This window comes from Amphiprion ocellaris, chromosome 9, assembly GCF_022539595.1.
Source record: "Amphiprion ocellaris isolate individual 3 ecotype Okinawa chromosome 9, ASM2253959v1, whole genome shotgun sequence".
Taxonomy (NCBI): Eukaryota; Metazoa; Chordata; class Actinopteri; family Pomacentridae; genus Amphiprion; species Amphiprion ocellaris.
Window position 1 is genome coordinate 4,463,155 of NC_072774.1, and position 19,391 is coordinate 4,482,545.

At 36.2% G+C, this 19,391-nt stretch overlaps 1 protein-coding gene across 1 annotated transcript in view; it reads right to left on the bottom strand.

Annotated features, from left to right (window-relative positions):
- Positions 1 to 17,176, bottom strand: part of chrnb2 (cholinergic receptor, nicotinic, beta 2) — a 40,683-nt gene extending 23,507 nt beyond the window's left edge. Inside the window, exon 1 of the mRNA XM_023266454.3 lies at positions 16,972 to 17,176. Coding sequence (XP_023122222.1) covers positions 16,972 to 17,032 — 61 coding nt within the window. The 5' untranslated portion in view covers positions 17,033 to 17,176. The remainder of the gene's footprint in view (positions 1 to 16,971) is intronic.
- Between the last annotated feature and the right edge of the window lie 2,215 nt (positions 17,177 to 19,391).

The following is a 19,391-nucleotide window of genomic DNA, read 5'->3' on the forward strand; positions in this document are numbered from 1 at the left end:
CACCGTCCTCCCCCTCTGATGTCCACCGTCCTCCCCCTCTGATGTCCACCGTCCTCCCCCTCTGATGTCCACCGTCCTCCCCCGTCCTCCCACCGGCCCTGTAGCGCCGCCGCTGCTGCTGCTGTTGCTGCTGCTGCTGTTGCTGCTGCTGTGTTCACTGAGCAGGAATGATGGCCGCTGTCTCTGGATCAATGAGGACTCTATTCATTCCCCTGCCAACTCCTCGCCTCCTCCCTCAATCTTCACCTCTTTTCCCTCTCGCCGTCACATTTCCTTCCACGCTCTATCTCCCCTCGGCCTCTCCATCACCCAGGTCGGCCCATATTTCCTCCTCCTCCTCCCCTCGTGTTATCTCCATCTCCTGACAGCCGCTGTCCATTTATTGCTCCTTTCCGGCGCTAATCCGCCGTCATCAATACGCATCCTGTCAGCACACGTGTGCAGCAGCCGCCTTGTTGTTTGCAGCGTACGAGCTCAGCCTGGAAGAGGTTTTTATTCTTTATCTTCATGTCTCTTTGTGTGCACATATTCATGAGGGAAATAAGCATTACTGTCTGCGTCTGAGCCATGTGAGTAATGTATATTATTCCCAGAAGCACAGGGCAATAACGCTGTCGAATGAGACGGGAAGCCAATACGTTTCACTTAAACAATGATGAAGCGCAAAAAAAAGCCATAAAAAGAGCCATGTTCCAGTCAGCTGGGCTCATATTCATAGACGGCTGATTCGACTGCGTTCTCATTTACATTTTAAAAAGAAAGTCTAGTTGGGGAAAAAAAAGAAGGGTTTGTTTTCAAGAATGGTCTGACATCCAAAGTGCCACTGTACCGCTATATTTGAGTGGTGGGTTAGACCACTTTGATACTAAAATCTAGATAATTAAATATTACAGAAATTATATTAAAGTGCACTGTTAGCTTCTTTCTATGATTAAAATTTACTAGAACTTTGGTTATAGTTGCAGCTCCATAACATGTTTGAAAACCAAGTCGCCTCCTGCTCAATGTAGCTTCTGACGTAACTACAAGGTCAGTTTTGTGTCCAAAAGTCAAATTATCTGTAGATATTTTGCAGTAAAGATCTGTAATTCCAGTCTGATATTCTACAAAATCATTCTGACCAGTTCAAATGTCATTTAAGAGCCTAAAAAGCACAATGCTGGGATGATAAATTGAGGGGAAACTGGAAATACATCTAGCTAGAACTTGGCTGCAGATATTTGTAATTAAAAAACACATTGATAGTAAAAGTCATGTCATTTGTCCTTGAAAAATGATGACGCAGAGATCTGAAATGTTCTTTCTGACTACAAAGAATTGAATCACAGATTTCTCCAGCTGATATTCAGTCTAGATAATTAAATGTTAAAATGGTTTCATCCAGGAGACTGGAGTTTGCATCCTTTGTGGGACTACTACTCTTGGACTGAAGTTTTGTTTTTCACTTTGTTTGGTTTAGGAAAATATTACACTTTTTTTGACGCATTTATAATAACAGCTCATTGGAAGTTTGATTAAGTTTAGGCAGCATGATTACTTTTCAGTTTTTGGAAACTATTATAGTATCGGTTAAGATATGACTCTTTTGCAACATGTTTGAAGCTTCACCTCCATTTTCTTGGTTCTGACCAGGGTCACAGGTCCTGCTTCATCTAATATATGATTGGTTGGAATGGCAGAAAAGCAATACAATAAATGAGAAAAGAAATGCTGATTTAAAATGTAACTATAAAAAACAAATCTGGTAGAAAATATGTTTCTCTCAATGCATAATTGAGAAATGCAGCTTAGTTGTAATTGTGTGAAGACAAGGCTTCTAGATGACAGAGCTAAAAAGTCCAAATGATGCTCAAAGTGACAAATTATATTTGCTTTTTACATTAAATTATACACTTATCAAGCATCTTAAAGTACTGTTGCACTGAAATATGTGAAAAGAAGGTTTTTGTTCTTTAGTTTTTAGTTTTGCATCAATGCTTACCAAATGGAAAACCAACAGCTCTATCAAACTGTATAAAAGGTGAAAAGTGATTCACTTTGAGTACATATTTCTATTTCTTCCAAAAAAATCCTACAAACACCACTAAAGGTAACTTCACGAGGACGGGCACAAATATTCTGTCCACACAACCATTCATTTGCAAAATACCTCCGCAAAAATGACAACAAATGCTAAGAAAACATGAAACCAACGTATAACGAAAACCAAAAAGTACAGAAATATATTTGTTGTTGTTTCAAGAAGGTGCTGCTAATTACATGAAGCAACAATGGTCAATGGTGCACAAATCAAAATGTAGTTCCTACATTTTCAGCAGACATTTACAAAATTTTAATGACCTAAAATGAAGTTTGTGTGTGAATTAGAGGCTCGAATGTAGAGGAAAGTCTTAGTTTTGCAAAATATCCATATTAGTTTGGACATGGCCAAAGTTCAGAGTCAGTTAACTGGATATAAAGTAGTGAGAAATATCATCTGAACCAGCCAGAAAGAACACGTGCAGATTTAGGAAGAGTTGCAGGTATATTTTTTTACAGAATTACATCACATGGTGACGTGTGATGTGTTTTTTTAACCAAATATGCTCCACTATATGCTCTAAGATGCAAATCCAGATCAAGATGCAAAACCTGAAAGACCATTTTCCACAAATGTGTAGAACTGTGCCATCTTGGCTTAGGTCAGTTTTTGCTTATTTATAGTTGAGCTGAAATACTCAGAATGAAAGTCTAGACTGATAATCTACAGAACTGAGACAAATCAGACCCAAACAGGAAGCTTGTGGTTGTTCTTATCTCTGAACACCTCCAGCTCTTCCTGGAGCTCCTCCACTGATCCGTCTACATGCGGCGCTCATGCTAAAGGCCCGTCTGAACGCTGTAATGTTGCTCAGGTTGTATCCTGCTTGTTTTCCAGTGCAAATATTGCAAAGTTAATGTGACACCATGAATATTTCAGCAGGGCTCCCCATTAGACGCTGCAGCCGGAGGAAGTTCCTCACATGCAAACACACTCCAGCGACAGACAACACGATCGCTTCGGCTCTTTCCATCGATCCCAGCCGCTAATGGAGCTCTCGTTTTTTTTTCCCTTTTTGCTAAAATCTGTGTTTATTTGTTAAATCTGACGCCGTCTGCTGCTGCTCGGAGGCCGGACTGCACACACGGCGTGAAGACAAACGTGGGGAAAATGAGGGCGAAGAAGCGCGAGCTAAATTGAATTATCCCGCTAAGACAATTACAGTGATGATCTCTATTTATACAGATGAGAAAAGGTTGGAGGGAGAGTGGGGTCGCACTGCCGCTCTGCCAAAGAGGCTTTCTGGCTGCAGCTTCAAACCTTTTATGCTGAAATATTCTTAAATCAATAATGGAGAGATCTATTGATCTACTGGCAACACCCAACTGGCTCTGTAGTGGCCATAGAAGTGAGATATTAATATTGATCCTGCAGCTCGCCGCAGCACTCCCAAAACAAAGGCTTCCCACTGTGGAAGCTTTATCGTCCCAACAAACTCCAAAGCACAGAGAAGACGGCTGACTTTGTGCTGCTGTAGCTGCAGATAATAATGTAATAATGCATATTTGCAACAATGCAACTCGCACCTTTCAGCACCTACTTCAACTTTACACAAAAAATGCATAATTTAAATACTAATCTATTCACAAAGCTCTTTTTTAAAGAAAACTTTGCATTTTGTCTGCAGAAATTTGCAAAGACAGAAACTCATGCATGAAAACGCGCAAAGAAACTTGCATCAGGTTTAAATTTAGGAGGATGAAAAACACTTACAAATAAAATGTGTAAAATTTCATGAAGAGCTTATTTGATCAAAAGGACACTATTTAGATCATCAATTCATGTTTTCCATCATTTTTAAGTGTGAAAATACAGAATATTTACCGTCTGCAGCTTTTTAAATGTGAGGATTTGCTGCTTCTTTCTGTTTAATGTCGCTGTAAATTGAGTATCTTTGAGTTGAACCTTAAGTTTTGACAAATTGCAACAGATCTACCAATTAAATTATCTTAAGTGTAATCAACTGATGTATCAATAAGAGAAAATAATAAGTTAGTTGCAGACATACAGTAAACATGGATCACTGCAACAAAACCGTATCTTATCAGTGTTTGTTTTGAACCAAATTACAATGAAAATAAATAAATTGGAAAATGGGCTGCTGTGAAAAATGTCTGGTGCAGCTTCCTCTGATTGGTTGCACGTCATGAGAAACAGCCAATCAATGCTGGAGGACAAACAATGAAAACTTTAATGACGCTCACATGAAGTAAGGGGATAGTGACACATTTAATGTGTCATGTTTAACCCTTTAAAGGGCACTTAATGAAATACTTTGAATCCAAAATTTCAAGCCTAGAGTGTTATTGAAGGACATAAGACTTTTACTTTTGTGACATTTTTTAAGGTCAATGAAGTTACCAAATATGGTTCCTTGCCCGTTAGTGGTTAAAAAAAAAAAAACACATTCTAAGAAATGTATCTATAATCACTTAGCACTAGTGCTCAACTGTAAAACGTGTGAGTTGCATCAACTAATGGTTAGTTTTGACATTTCGACCGCAAATATGGAAGAGAACCGATCCGCAACTCCGTCTTTTTCCAACTTCGGAGAAAAGTTTGATACATTCCAGGCCTCTTCTGATTGGTCAAATGCCACGATGCAATGTGCTGTAACGTAGAGTGATCTTCTCTGATTGGCTGGGTGAAAACCACATGCTTGTCCACCTCACTGAGAGGCGGGAGCAACGGCATATTTAATGTGTACAGAAGTTACCAAATATGATCACTTCCCTGATGAAGGGTTTAAGCATTTTAAGCCTTTCAGGTTCTATTTTACGGCGTAAAATAGAACCTGAATAAAACACAAAATCTTCGGGGAAGTTGTTTATCGCAACAACATGGTGTGCAATGAAGCACAAAACACGCTACCGGAACACAGTTTGTACATTCAAAAAAAATAGTAAAACACAATAAACATTTTGACAAAAGAAACACGTTTTAAAAAATGGTGAAAATCTGTCAACATTGCCACCAGAAATATGGTAAACAGTACATTAAAAAACTATTGAAGTACAGTTACTGCGACACAGTTGATCACAAATACAGCAAAAAAAACCAAACTGTTATTTAACAGTTAGAGCTTCTCTCCCAAGGTAATTATTGTCATTTAATCGGAAAAAAAAGTTTAAAAATAAACTTGACAATATCCCGTACAAAACAGCAACCACCTTTAAATGGCAGGCATATAATGGAAGATAGCCCATTATCACCTGAAAATTTACCTTAAATATATTATAATCTGTATTAAATAGAGAAAAAAAATCTGTCATTTAACATATAAAACATAAATAGGCAAAGGCATATCAACTAAATTTTGTGTTGGAGATTGTGTCATTCTAAATTTTGATGCCACGATTTTAACTTTTACGACAAATATCTATGAGTTATTAGTTCTTTTTATTACTAATAATTGAAATCTGTCCTACAAAACCCATTAATTGACTTCTACATGGTCATAATTTGTGTTTTTTTTCTAGTTTTATGCTTATCGTTCTTCATACAAAGAGGCTATAAACTTTTAAACTCGGTAAATCTGTGCTATTTTATCTGTACGACGCCAAATATAAGAAGCTACATTTGTCTATTTTCTGTAAAAGTGCAGCTGCTAAAAATATCATCTCAGGTTTATTATAATACTTATAATATTTCTGGTGGGACAAAACGGAACAAAACAGAACAGATTGCCAGTGAGCCTCGCTGAATAAACCTCATTCTGTAGTCACATCAGGGGAAATTTAAGAGGAAACGTGCCTTTAAATTACTGAGGAATGCACAGATGAAAAGCTCCCATCGATATGTTTCATATCTGTGTTGGTTAAAGTGCAGCTCGGCCGGCGGACCAAAGCTTTCTAATGGTGGAGTCTGTTTCAGGAGCGGCAATAAAGATCCATCACTGGAGCTGCATTACAGCAGCGATGATTCCTGCCATCAGCTGGACGCTCGTAAATCTGAGGCCCGGTTTTCAGCAGGTCAGAGGGAAGAAGAAGAGGTCTGGATGGACACGAAAATACGTTCCAGGACAGCTAAACTGCTGCTTTAATCAGCTTTTAAAGAGACGAAAATAGATAAGGCTGTCAAATAGTGGGAAAGGCTTATAGGGAGGATGGAACACGTGAGAAAATACTTATTTAAGGCTGAAAACGTCAAAATTGCAACGCGAAACAACGCAATTAACAAATGGCAACGGCCACAAAGGAATGAAGGGAGATAGTGCTGAGGTTTCGTGCATTTCATGTGTCATATCTGTGCATTTTTAGCATTTCAGGTTCCATTTTGTGGCGCTAAATACCAGGTGAAAGGTCAGGGAGGTTATTAGTCGCAACTACGTGATGTGCAATTAAATGCAAAAATGCTTTCAAGCAACATGACAAGAAACTTTGCAGGTTACAGGAACACATTTGGTACCAAAGAAAAAAATCATAAAACAATGGTAGAATACAGTAAAATTCATTAAAAAAGGAAAAAATATGAAGAAATATCTCTAAAAATGTGCATTTTACTGTTATTTAACATTTAGAGCTCGTCTTTTGAGGTAAATTTTGTAATTCAACAAAATATAAAAGTAAAAAAACATGAAAATATCATTTATAAAATTAGCATATTGCAAAGGCTGACTGAAAATTTGCTGTTTTTTGTTTTTTTTTAATTTCAGCTTTATTTACGTTACTTCAATGCTGCTTCTAAGCAATAAGTGAATGACTGACATGTTTTAATGTCACAAATCAGAATCGTTCCATTGTTTTCTGATTTAAATTCACTATTTCTTATTATTAGAATGCTAATTATTTAACTGAACTCAGCCACAGCTATTACGACAGTTGTTCTATGTCAATTATAAAAGTGTAATTGAAGTTTTAATGCATGTTTTAAATCTACTTTCCAGTGAATACTGACCTAAATCAGGACTTAAAGTTGAATCTTAAATCAAACTGCAATATGTGTGGAAAAAAACTCGATGTTTTCCCCAAATTATTCAAGCTGAAACTTAAGCTTCATTTTCTTTGGCTGAAAAGTAGAAAAACTAAACTAGAAAAATGAAAACTAGTTGGTTAAGTGAAGAACAACAACACAGTTTAGACCATTTTCTGGGTCCTGCCCAATAATAAATAATATATGATTGAATGCTGCAAAGGAGCAACAGTTAACCAATTAAAAAATCCAAAAAATCTAACATATGTTGGTTTACAACATATTCATGATGCGTCACAAATGCAGAAAATACCTCGAAATCTAATTAGGAATGCAGTTTAACTGCATAGGAATGTAATTTTTGGTGAAATGACAAATTAAACATCAAAATTTAGTTGTTTGTGAGGAAAGAGTTGGATGTTTCCACCAAATCTTTCACCATGACTCTTTCTGTTTGTTTAGGTTCAGGAACCAAAAACTACTTAATATGCTTTAAAAAAAATTGGACATTTGGATTAAAATACGACCATTTTATGAATCTTGGACTACATAATATATGATTCACTGGTTGATAAAGTGGGACAGTGAACTGATTTTTAATAAAATTGTAAATATATATTGGTTTAAAAAGCATTCACGATACGTCACAAACGCAGAAAATACCTCGCAATATAAATAAAAATGCAGTTTAATTGTATAGGAATGTAATTTTTGGTTAAAGAACAAATTAAATGTCAAAATTATAGTTGTTTGTAAGAAAAGTGTGTTGCTTTTTGGCCTGCTTTATGTTTTTATCAAGCATTTTGAAACATTTTTGGAAGATATTTGTGAAACAGAGCTGTGCAACTGCAATCTATGATTCTAAATAACATTTATCTGATTTAAAATTCCACCAAACAAACATATTTTGTCTAACTTCCAGATTATAAAGTCTATTTTTCTCTGGTTTTATTACAGTTTTCCAGGCCTGTTTACTTTCAGATGTCTTATCAGATAAAATCTTTAACATGTGGTTTCATCTGAATGACAAACTAAACGTCAACATTATAGTTGTTTGTGAGGAAAGTGTCAAATATTAAATTGTATTATAGCTGCTTTTTGCACTGCTTTGTTTTTATCAAGCATTCTGAAGCATTTTTGGACTTGAATGCATGAAAAGCAGATTTTAATGGAAGATCTTTGTGAAACTAAGCTGCATTACTGCAATCTATGATCAAAATTCCACCAAGCAAACATATTTCTCTTGACTTTCTGTTGATAAAATATATTTTCCTCTAGTTTTATTCCAGCTATGTCCGCTCAGTGAGATGAAACCATCTCATCTTTAACACGTGGCTTCATTTGAACGTTTTCTGAAACGCACTTCTGCAAACACCTGTGACGTTCAGCAGAGCAGAGCCTCAACGTGAGCTCACCTTTTATAAAAATACTCTTAGACAAAGTCAGAGTTAAAACTTCCCTCTTATCAGCGTCTTCTTCTGTGCTGCTTAAGGTTCTATTAAACCTCTGTGCTCTGCCTTTGCCGGGCTGTAATCTCCAGGGCCACACTGCTTCTGCTGCTGCACATTCATCCACACACTTGTAAAAATCCTGCACAAGCCAAACCACACATGAGAGCACAGCGTTTTCACACATGGAGTCACACACGCCACGACCTCCGCTGTGAATCTGCTGCGCGTTTCTAATCGCAGATGCTGCCCTACCCGCCGATCTGATCCTGAAGCTGCTGCTGCTGCTGCTGCTGCTGCTGCTGCTGCTGCTGCTGAGAAGCTGCAGCACAGATCAGAGCTGCAGAGAAGCGACGACGGCCTCAACCCACTGCAGAACTTTCCAGAGAGAAACGCTGCCAACGAGACGATGACAACTTTGACCGAACCGAAGATCACAGCATGAGCACCAAAATCTGCTTCAGGAAACGCAAACCGGGAAAAATGGAGGAATTTTTAAGAGCAGTTTTACCGTTTTTTCAGTTTTCCTCTGTTTTGTTAGAGATAATATCAAGTAAAAGTACAGAAAAAGAGCTAGACATTAAACATAAAAAATGGGCCAAAAATGTAAATAACATCCACAACAATAATCTGTATCTGTATAAACAACTTAGAATTACACAATTTTTTATGGTATTTAAATCAAGATTTTTTAAAACAAATATTTGCCTTAATTTCAATTTTAAAAATATGTATATTAAAGATTGAAAATGGTTTAAAAAAAAAAGATTTTTACAAAAAAAATTGAATTTTGGTATTACTTTTTTAGATATTACTTTACATGTTAACCATAACAGAAAATGCTCACAATCTGTAAATAATATTCATATTAAAAGTCTGTATTTTATTTTATTTAGTAATTTGCTCCTGTAAGCTTGACCGTAGAATTAGGCTGTTTGCTTGGGTAATTAAATTATTAAAAAAAAACATTTGCTGTTATTGAAATAAAAAAAATTAAAAAATACTAAAAACTGGAAAATGAAGAATAAATTGTGACTTTTATTTTTAAAAAGACTTTCCCTGTTTGGCTAAATTACAGATAAAATCTAGTTAAATCACAAATAAAAAAATAAAAAAATAAATTGCGTTTTGAGTGTAAGGGAACAAAAACTTTTTTTTAAAATTAGTAATAATTTTTCTTTTACAATTTGTGAAAATTACAGTTTACTGTATTTAAATCAGAACAAAATAAATCATTTTTTAAAAAATATTTAAAACTTTATTGCTTTACATATTTTTCCTGTTATGTTGAATAACTGATAATATCTAATAAAATTTTAAAAATACATATATATTCATATATATATTTATGTATTGACTGTAAAGGAACAAAACAAAAAAACCTACCAATTCTTAAAAAATTTTTTATTCAATTTGTTTTTTTGTTCATTTTGTTCCTTTACAGTCAATATGTAATTTTTTTGTGTGATTTTATGAGATATCAGTTTATTTAACAAAACAGGAAAAATAAGTAACAGCTAAAAACAACTTGCTAACATTTCCAATCTCTAATATACATGATTTCTTAAATCCAAAAGCTTGAAATATTTATATAACAATGTTTTTATATTCTGATTTAAATACTGTGATTTTACTGTCCTATATTGCAAAAAAAATCTAACAAAATAAAAACAAATTGTCCTTCATAGATTTTTTTTTTTACAACATGGGACAGTAAAATTACAGTTTCCTGTATTTAAATCAGAACAAAACAGCATTATTATAGAAATATTTAAAATTTTGGGAATAAAGAAATTATGTATATTAAAGATTGGAAATCTTTGTAATAATTTTTTCTCTTATTTTGTTAAATAGCTGGTAATATCCAGTAAAATCAGAGTAAATTTACACAAAAAAGGGCCAAAATATCCACATCAAAAATGTGTAGTTTTAGAACTGTTATTTTACATTTGACCATAAAATGACACTGTGTTGCTGTATTTGTAAATCATGCTGTTATTATCGGGGTGTTTTTCAACATTGCAGTGTTGTTTTGTGGCACCTCTTGCTGCTCGTTTATTTGCTGTGTGATTTCAGCCGCTTTACTTTGCACATTTCCACCTCCTGGGTTGATGTTTAGCAGCAGCAGCAGCACTACTGTACTCTATATCCAGTCACCCCTGGCTTCAGGTCAGCTCGGCACCACAGACCAGTTTATTATGCATGGCCTGCTGGGGAAATGACAAGCGACATCCTCCTCCTCGCAGCCGGACGCCACATCCTCCTGCAGCCCCGCACAGGTGCTCCTCGTCCTTGAGCGTCCTTGAATACGAGACTTCTCCTCTTTGTCGGACGCCTTACGTAACAGAGTCTTGTTGTGGCTCTGGAGGTGCAAAGTTGTGACTTTTCGCTGCCGGCTGTTCCTCCCCCGACGCTGGATATTTTTGCGTGACAGAGACGCATGAATTCACAAACACCCCTCCCTGGTACGTGGACGTCACATGAAGCCCGGCTGCCATCGAACATGAATAAATGAGGATGTATAGGATGACATCTGAGGCTGAGAATATGGCGTTTTCTAATCTGCTCCCTGGCAGGGACTCTCTGAATTTGTGTTATTGTGAGCTCCAGGTGTGTGCGCGTCGCGAGCGTTTCTTCAAACATGCCTGTGTGTGGACAGAGTTTAGAGTCTCCGAGGATGATGCTAATCAGATTTTCTCCCTTAAGGGAAGATGACTCATTAGGCCTCGGCTGCTTATGAGGCTCCTTAAAGTGATATTTCATGTTGGTAGCATTTTCTCCTCCAGCGCAGATTCCTCTGATCGAACTCGAGCAGCTCCACAAACAAATTACAGCCTATCAGCGTTGTATGTTTTCATATTTACTTCTATTAATCGTGATTCCAAACAATGCAACTGTGGAGTATTGTTCTGCAGCATCGATGCTGAACTGAAACTTGACATTTTTAAAAATTATTGCAAATCTAATTGCAATATTTGACACAAAAATCCCAATTACTGTCTTATTTTTTCCATAAATCCTGCAACTCTCTAGCTCTATTTCTAGTTTTCTCTGAGTTTGCTTTATTTTTTTCCCAACATTTTCTTGATTAAGTGCAAATACTCCTCGTCCTCCAATGCAGATTCCTCTGATCGAACTCGAGCAGCTTCACAAACAAATTAGAGTCTATTAGCGTTGTATGTTTCCATATTTACTTCTATTAATCGTGATTCCAAGCAATGCAACTTTGGATTTATGTTCTGCAGCATCGATGCTGAACTGAACGTTTTCTTAAATTATCGTGAATCTAGTCATAATATTTGACAGAAAAATCACAATTACGGTTTATTTTCTCCATAATTCCTGCACCTCTATAGCTCGATTTGTAGTTTTCTACCCATTTCCTTTATTTTTCTGACATTTTCTTGTTTATTTGAGGGAACTGCAGTGCAAACAGTCCTCAACCTCCGGTGCAACTTTGGATTTATGTTCTGCAGCATCGATGCTGAACTGAAACTTGACATTTTTAAGAATTAGCACTAATCTAATCACAGTATTTGACACAAAAATCGCAATTACTGTTTAATTTTTTCCATAAATCCTGCAACTCTATAGCTCTGTTTGTAGTTTTAAGTATGATTTATGTAGTTGTCTCTGAGTTTGCGTTATTTTCCTGACAATTTGTTTGATCGAACTCTGTTATTATGCAAGTTTGCAGCAGCTTCACAAACATTTTACAGTCTATTAGCATTGGATATTTTCATATTTACTTCTCTTAATCATAATTTTAAACAATGCAATTCAAAAATGTTACAACTTTGGATTTATGTTTTGCAGCAGCAATGTTGAATTGAATATTTTTTTAAAACTGTTAATCTAATTGCAATATTTGACAGAAAAATAACAATTACTGTTTTATTTTCTCCATAAATCCTGCAACTCTATAACTCTCTTTGTAGTTTTCTATCAGTTTGCTTTATTTTTCTGACATTTTCTTCTTTAATTTAATCGGAAACACAATGCAAATTGGCCTCAACCTCTTCAACTAAACATATTTTAGTCCTTTTCAGTTCATATTTTATGCATTCTAGTTATTATCAGCTGTTACATCTGCAAAATAAAACATTAACTTAAGCTTATTTTTTAAATTTTATCAGACTTTGCTGTGTTTCTTCATGTTAGCTCTTCAACTGGGGCTTTAAATTTTATTTTCATGTGTATCTGTAACTCTGTTTCTCACAGTGGTTTTAAATAAAGTTTCTGGAATTACCAGAACAAAATACGTTAAAATATGATGCGTGTCGACAGATATGGGTGTTTTTGTGTATCGATTGTTGCTAATCAAGGAGGCAGATATGCAATAATTGAAAAAATTAATATCATAGTGTTGAAATTCATAAAAACTCAAACTCCGACAAAACTTTGTTAAATCGTCTTTGTTAATTCACATTTTTCATGTTTAATCAGTGTCGTATTGTTAAAATGTGTGTTTATATTAAGCTCATAAGTTATTAGAATGCATTCTATCCATGTAGTCACCACGAATAACCTCCTACCCATCATCTTTAACCATTTCACCTGATTTAATGCTGCAAAATAATATGAAAAAAGCTTCAAATGTGCAATTACAACATGCAAAGTGAGCCCTAAGAGGTGCACTACTTCTGCGTAACCCCAAGACATCACATTAGTTTGATAAAAAGAGGACTTTCTGACATTTACCCCTCAGTTCTGATTGGCTGTAACAGGTGACATGTGATCAATTAATTGCTGAGATCCAATAATTGGTCGACTCATAGTTTGTTTTGTGGCTGTGAATTGCGGGTCAAAGCATTCAATCTTGTAGTTTATATCTTTGCTTATTTTCATTGTCACTTGTTTTCTCAATTTATCAATTAGTTGTTTGGTCTATAAAACGTTATTTAGACTCACCAGATGTTGACTTTCGGTTTCATCTTGACATTAGTCGCTAATTTCAGGCCAATTCAACTTCCACTATCTGCACATTAACATTTTCAAAATCCACTTTGCTACGAGAAACAACAACAACAACCTCCAAGCAGCAGCAAACTACACAATGAAACTTTGACATTTTGCACAGGATGTGGAAAACGCAGTGAATTATGCGTTTTAAAGGCGGTTCTGGACTTCTTGCATGCAAATTTTCCACCAAAACAATCTCCACATCGATATTTTGAGGAAACTACTCCAACCACAATAACCAAGATCATATATAACAAATAAGCCAGAGTGTTTAGTTTTACCCCTACAGCAGTTTGAGGTGCAGTCAGACCATTCTATCCCACAGAGTCTTCATGTTACCATTGACTGTTCTACAGAATGGTCTGATTAATAAGACTAATAAGGATCTAGAACTATGTAGGAGACATTTGCTATCAATTCAAATGTGCAATTATTGCGTTGTGTAGATATGAACATATCAAGATGTTAGCGAGGACTGCATTTAGCAATTAGACTGATTATTTGTTCCAATAATCAATTAGTTGTTTGGTCAGAAAATGGTGAAAAATGTAGACTATTGTGTCCCAAAGATGTCAAATGTTTTGTTCACAATCCAAAGATACTGAATTTATAGAAAAGAAACCAAATTAGAGAATTTAGACTGTTTCCCCCCCAAAAAAACAAAATCATTTGACTATCAAAATAGTGAAAAATATTGAACCATAGTCCAAGGTGAGATATGCTGTGTCCACAACCCAAAGGTAATCAGTTTACTGGAAAGAAACTGGAGAATAATCTGAGAATTTAGATGTTTTTTGTTTTTTAACCAAAAACTGATTAACTGACCATAAGAATAGTGAAAACTATCCATCCAATTCCTAGTATATGAAATGTTTTGACCACAACCTGAAGATATTCGAATTACTTGAAAGAAACCAGAGAACAATCTGAGAATAATCATAGAATTTAGATGTTCTTTGATCAAAAACTGGTTAACAGATTATCAAAATAGGGAAATATATCGATCCGTGATGCCCAAAGATGTCATATGTTTTGTCCACGAGCTAAAGATAATCAGTTTACTGGAAAGAAACCAGAGCACAATTTAAAACATTTAGACTTTTCGTTGACCAAAAAATGATTAACCGATTATCTAAATAGTGAAAAATATCAAGTCATAGTCCAAGATGAGAAATGCTCTGTCCACAACCCAAAGATATTCAGTTTACTGGAAAGAAACCCAAGAATAATTTAAAGAATTTAGACTTTTTTTAAACCAAAAATGCATTAATTGATTATAAAAATAGTGAAACATATTGGTCCAAAGTCAAAGATGAGAAGATGTTTTGTCAACAACTCAAAGATAATCAGTCGTACAGAAGAAACCAGCTTATAATCAGAGGATTCAGACTTTTTTTGAACCAAAAACTGGTTAATTGAGTATCAAAATAGTGAAAAATATCGATCAGTGTTTCCCAAAAATGTCAAAAGTTTGGTCCACAACCCAAAAATATTCAATTTACTGGAAAGAAACCAGAGAACAGTCATAGAATTTAGACATTACTTTGCCAAAAACTGATTAATTGATCATCAAAATAATGAAAAATATTGGTCCAAAGCCAAAGATGAGAAGATGATTGATCCACAATCCAAAGATAGTCAATCACACAGGAGAAACCAGATGAAAATCTTAGAATTTAGACTCTTTTTAACCAAAAATTGATTAATTGATGATCAAAACTGTGAAAAATATTGATGTGTTGCCCAAAGATGTCAAATGATTGGTCCACAACCTAAAGATAATCAATTTACTGTCATAAAGGAGAAACCAGAGAATAATTTCAAGGATTTAGACTTTTTTCCCACCAAAAACATGTTGATTATAAAAATTGTGAAAAATATCGATTGAAAGCCAAAGATGAGAAGATGTTTTGTCCACAATCCAAAGATACTCAGTCATACAGGAGAAACTAGATGATAATTAAGAATTTAGACTCTTTTTAACCAAAAACTGGTTAATTGATGTCAAAACTGTGAAAAATATCAATCAGAGTTTCCCAAAGGTGCTAAAAGTTTGGTCCACAATCCAAAGATTCTAGTTTTCTGGAAGGAAATCAAAGAATAACCTGAATTTAGATGTGCTTTTGAACCAAAAAATGATTAATCAACTATTAAAATAGTGAAAAATATCGATCCAGAGCCAAAGAAGACACAATATTTTGTTCACAACCCAAAGATATTCAATCATACATGAGAAATGAGAGAATAATCTGAGGATTTAGACTCTTTTTAACAAAAAATTGAGTAGTTGATGATCAAAATAGTGAAAAATATCGATCAGTGTTGCCCAAAGATGTCAAATATTGTGTCCACAACCCAAAGATATTCAATCAGACAGGAGAAACCAGATCATAATCAGAGAATTTAGACTCTTTTTAAGCAAAAACTGCTGAACTTGTCATCAAACTAGCTGCAGATTGATGTGCTAGTGGACTGACTCCGAGGCGGTGGATCCTCGCTGCTCTACCTCTGTGCTGATGAACTGCTGTGTGTGTCGGCAGGAAGCAGGAGTATGTTGTCGCCATGGCTGATGATGAACACTTAGTCAGTGCAGGCAGACGGCCAGGCATGCGTGTGTTGTGTTGTGTTGTGTTGTGTTTGTGCGGTTGACAGGCGGCCGTGTTTTCTTTATTTATTTCTCTCTGCTCCGAGGCACTGAACCAGCCCTCCTGAACTGTCACCACTATGGATCGGCCGCTGGAAATATTAAGGCAATCAGCTGAAACCAACAGCAGACTAGAGCCAACTTAACGGAGGTAAAATACTCCCTAATAGCTCACACACTTAACCTAATTCACTCCAAATGCACTGCTGCTGCCACGTCGTAAATACACGTCCTCCGTAAAAACAAAAAAGCAGTTTAGAGCTCAGACTGGAGGCTTTTTTGTTTTTTTAATCTTATTTTCCCTGCTGCTGGGTGACACATCATTTGTCCTCTGCTGACAGGATGTAGAAGTAGTTTTAGCCCAACATGCCTCTCATTAACCTGCCCACTCAATGCAGGACCTCAGTGTTAATGAGGTAGAATGAGAGGGAGTGATAACAGGATTTCCTTCTCCCTCTTTTATTTTTAGACAACTCATTTGCAGCTAAAAGCCTCTAACGCGTACCTGCAGCCTCACAAGTCTGCATTTTACGCACAGCAGCCTCCTGGATTCTTCTAGTTTTTTGTCCCACAATGCAAAAAAAAATTAAAAATCCTGTTAGCTTTTAGCTAATGTGTCCACAGTGTGCGCACCGTGCGGGTGATACTCCTCCACTACATCATCCACTGGCTGCTCAGGGAAGATGGTGACACAGCAGCACGGAAAGAGTCGTTTTCTCCACCTCCGTCTCCAAAAAAACCCCAAAAATTTCAAAAACGCCTTTTGTTTTCACTCACTTATCACCCTGAACGCTCCGATGCGCGCTGCTTTTGGCCCTGTGAGGTGGTGAGGAGGATGAGGATGATGAGGATGATGATGATGCACACACACATACAAAAAAAAAGCGCATCGATGGAGACGTTAAAACGCACAAAAAACTACTCACCTCCCGCAATGGCGAGCAGCGCCAGGAGCGGCAGCAGCAGCGGCGGCCGGACGTCCATCATCACGGTGCCGATGCGCGCTCCGCCGAGCTCCCCCGGAAAGGTGTTTCACCGGGATGTGGAGAGGCCACCTCCCCCCACCCCCCTCCTCCAGGCGCACGGACACACACCCGCAGTGTAAAGTAGCGCTCCTGCCGCTCACTCTCCGCCCGGCATGGTGCTCGCTGTCCTGCCCCCCACACCGTCGGTCCGTCGCCTGGTTCGGCCGCTGAGCAGAGCGATGTGTCGGGCGGACCAGGTGAGCTCGTGGCGCTGCGTCGTGCGGCTCCCCGGCTGCTCGGCGATGCGATGCGACGCGCTGGAAGAAGGCGGAGGGGCGGAGCGGTGCGCACGGAGGAGCGGAGCAGGGAGGGAGGATGAGGACGAGAACAGCCAGCAGCAGCAACAGCAGCGACTCACAGACCATAATATTAATAATAAAATGACGCTGTCAGGTGTTAAATGGCGACTTTACAGCGGTTCGTGTTTCATTTCAGCCTCGGGACAAACATGTGCTGCTGGGATCACATCAGATAGAAACACATCTGGACGAATTATTAATTATTACTGTCCACCTATGTAACCCTCGTGTCGTCCTGCGGGTCTAAATTGACCCTTTTTAAAGTTTGAAAATGTGGAATATATGTGTGTGTGTGTATATATATATATATATATATATATATATATATACACTTTGTTGGCACTTCCAAAAAACAACATAGTATAACTGTATTTTTATTTATATATATATATATATATATATATATATATATATATATATATATATATATATATATATACAAACATATATATGTATATATATGTATCGTTTTTTTAATGCTAATGGTGTTGAAAGGCTCATTGATGATTAGAAAACCCTCGTGCAGTTATGTTAGCACATGAATAAAAGTGTGAGTTTTTATGGAAAACATGAAATTATCTGGTTGACCCCAAACTTTTGAATGGTAGTGTAGAGCAACTTTAACTCATGTAGAGCAACTTTAATTCATGTAGAGCAATTTTGACTAATATAGTGCAACTTTGACTAATGCAGAGCAATTGTAAGTAATAATATCAACTTTAATTAAGATAGAGCAACTTTAACTAATGTAGAGCAACTTTAACTCCTTTAGAGCAACTTTAACTAATACAGAGCAACCTATTATAGAGCAATCTTACTTGACTTAAAAGTTTGAGTCCATACTTATGTTAATTAAGGACATCACACTTAAAGATTTCCTTTAAATACCAGAAATAATCGGTTTAACTAAATGGCAAATAAACAGATATTTCCTGTAGCCAAACAGCACAGATATTTATCATGAATTACAGATAATCCGTGGCTCATCTTAAATAATTCATTTGCAAACATTTTCTAATAAGTTGTGTTGACATAATAATGTTACATCAACTTAATATTGTGTGTCATTTAAACTTACATTTGTGGAATTAAAGCTAAATTCAAGTTGACGTAACGTGGCTTGATGACAGAACTCTTACATAACTTCTTAACCTGGGAGCATGTGAATTTTTTGACGTTTGCACACCTACAAACTTAATAAATGACTATTAAATTATGGTAATAAGGTAAAAAATTAAGTAAATAGCACTTAAAACGTCATACTTTATTGCAAATAACGTTGAAATATTGGTTGGAAGAGTTTCATTTTATGAATAATTTACTTATAAACACGTGTAGGCTACCAGTCATTAAATGTAATTAAAAATCAATTGCGTACATTTTAAGTTGTCATAATTTAAAATGACTGATGTAAACTGCTGCATTACTGTTTTTGTTGAGCTCAAACATGACTTTTTTAGAGTTTGTGAGTCATTGGAAGCTTTTATAATTCCAAATATTGTTCAGTAGCCGTGTGTTCAGGTGTGAATCTACCTGACTAACCTCACATTTGTCTTCATACTAAAATAATCTCACTTTGTCTCCTGAACTGCCTGAGTTTAAAGTCATTATTCTTAAAGCTGGAGAGGTTGTGACCTTTCAGTTCGTCTCCTGTGTGATTTCTTCCTTTTCATTGTCTATTTCCCCTTTCCATCACTTATCTATTCTTAAATGTCCTCTCTTGTTCTTCTCCTGGAGGCCTCTGCTTCCACCTCTGATCTCCATTTAAACTCTCACATCACCATTTAATAATAAAACCTCTTCCAGATACATGCAGGGTCTTAAATACTGACTTTAGTGACCTTGTCAAACTCCATGCTATGTTTCATTTCCGTCTGATTTATCTCTAATATCGGCTCAAGGCCAAATTCTTATCAAAGTCGTATTTTATCTTTATATCAAGCAGCCATAAAGAAACATACATGAGATCACAGTGGCATCTTGTAATTGAATTATGTTCAACCAACGAACTATATTGAGTTT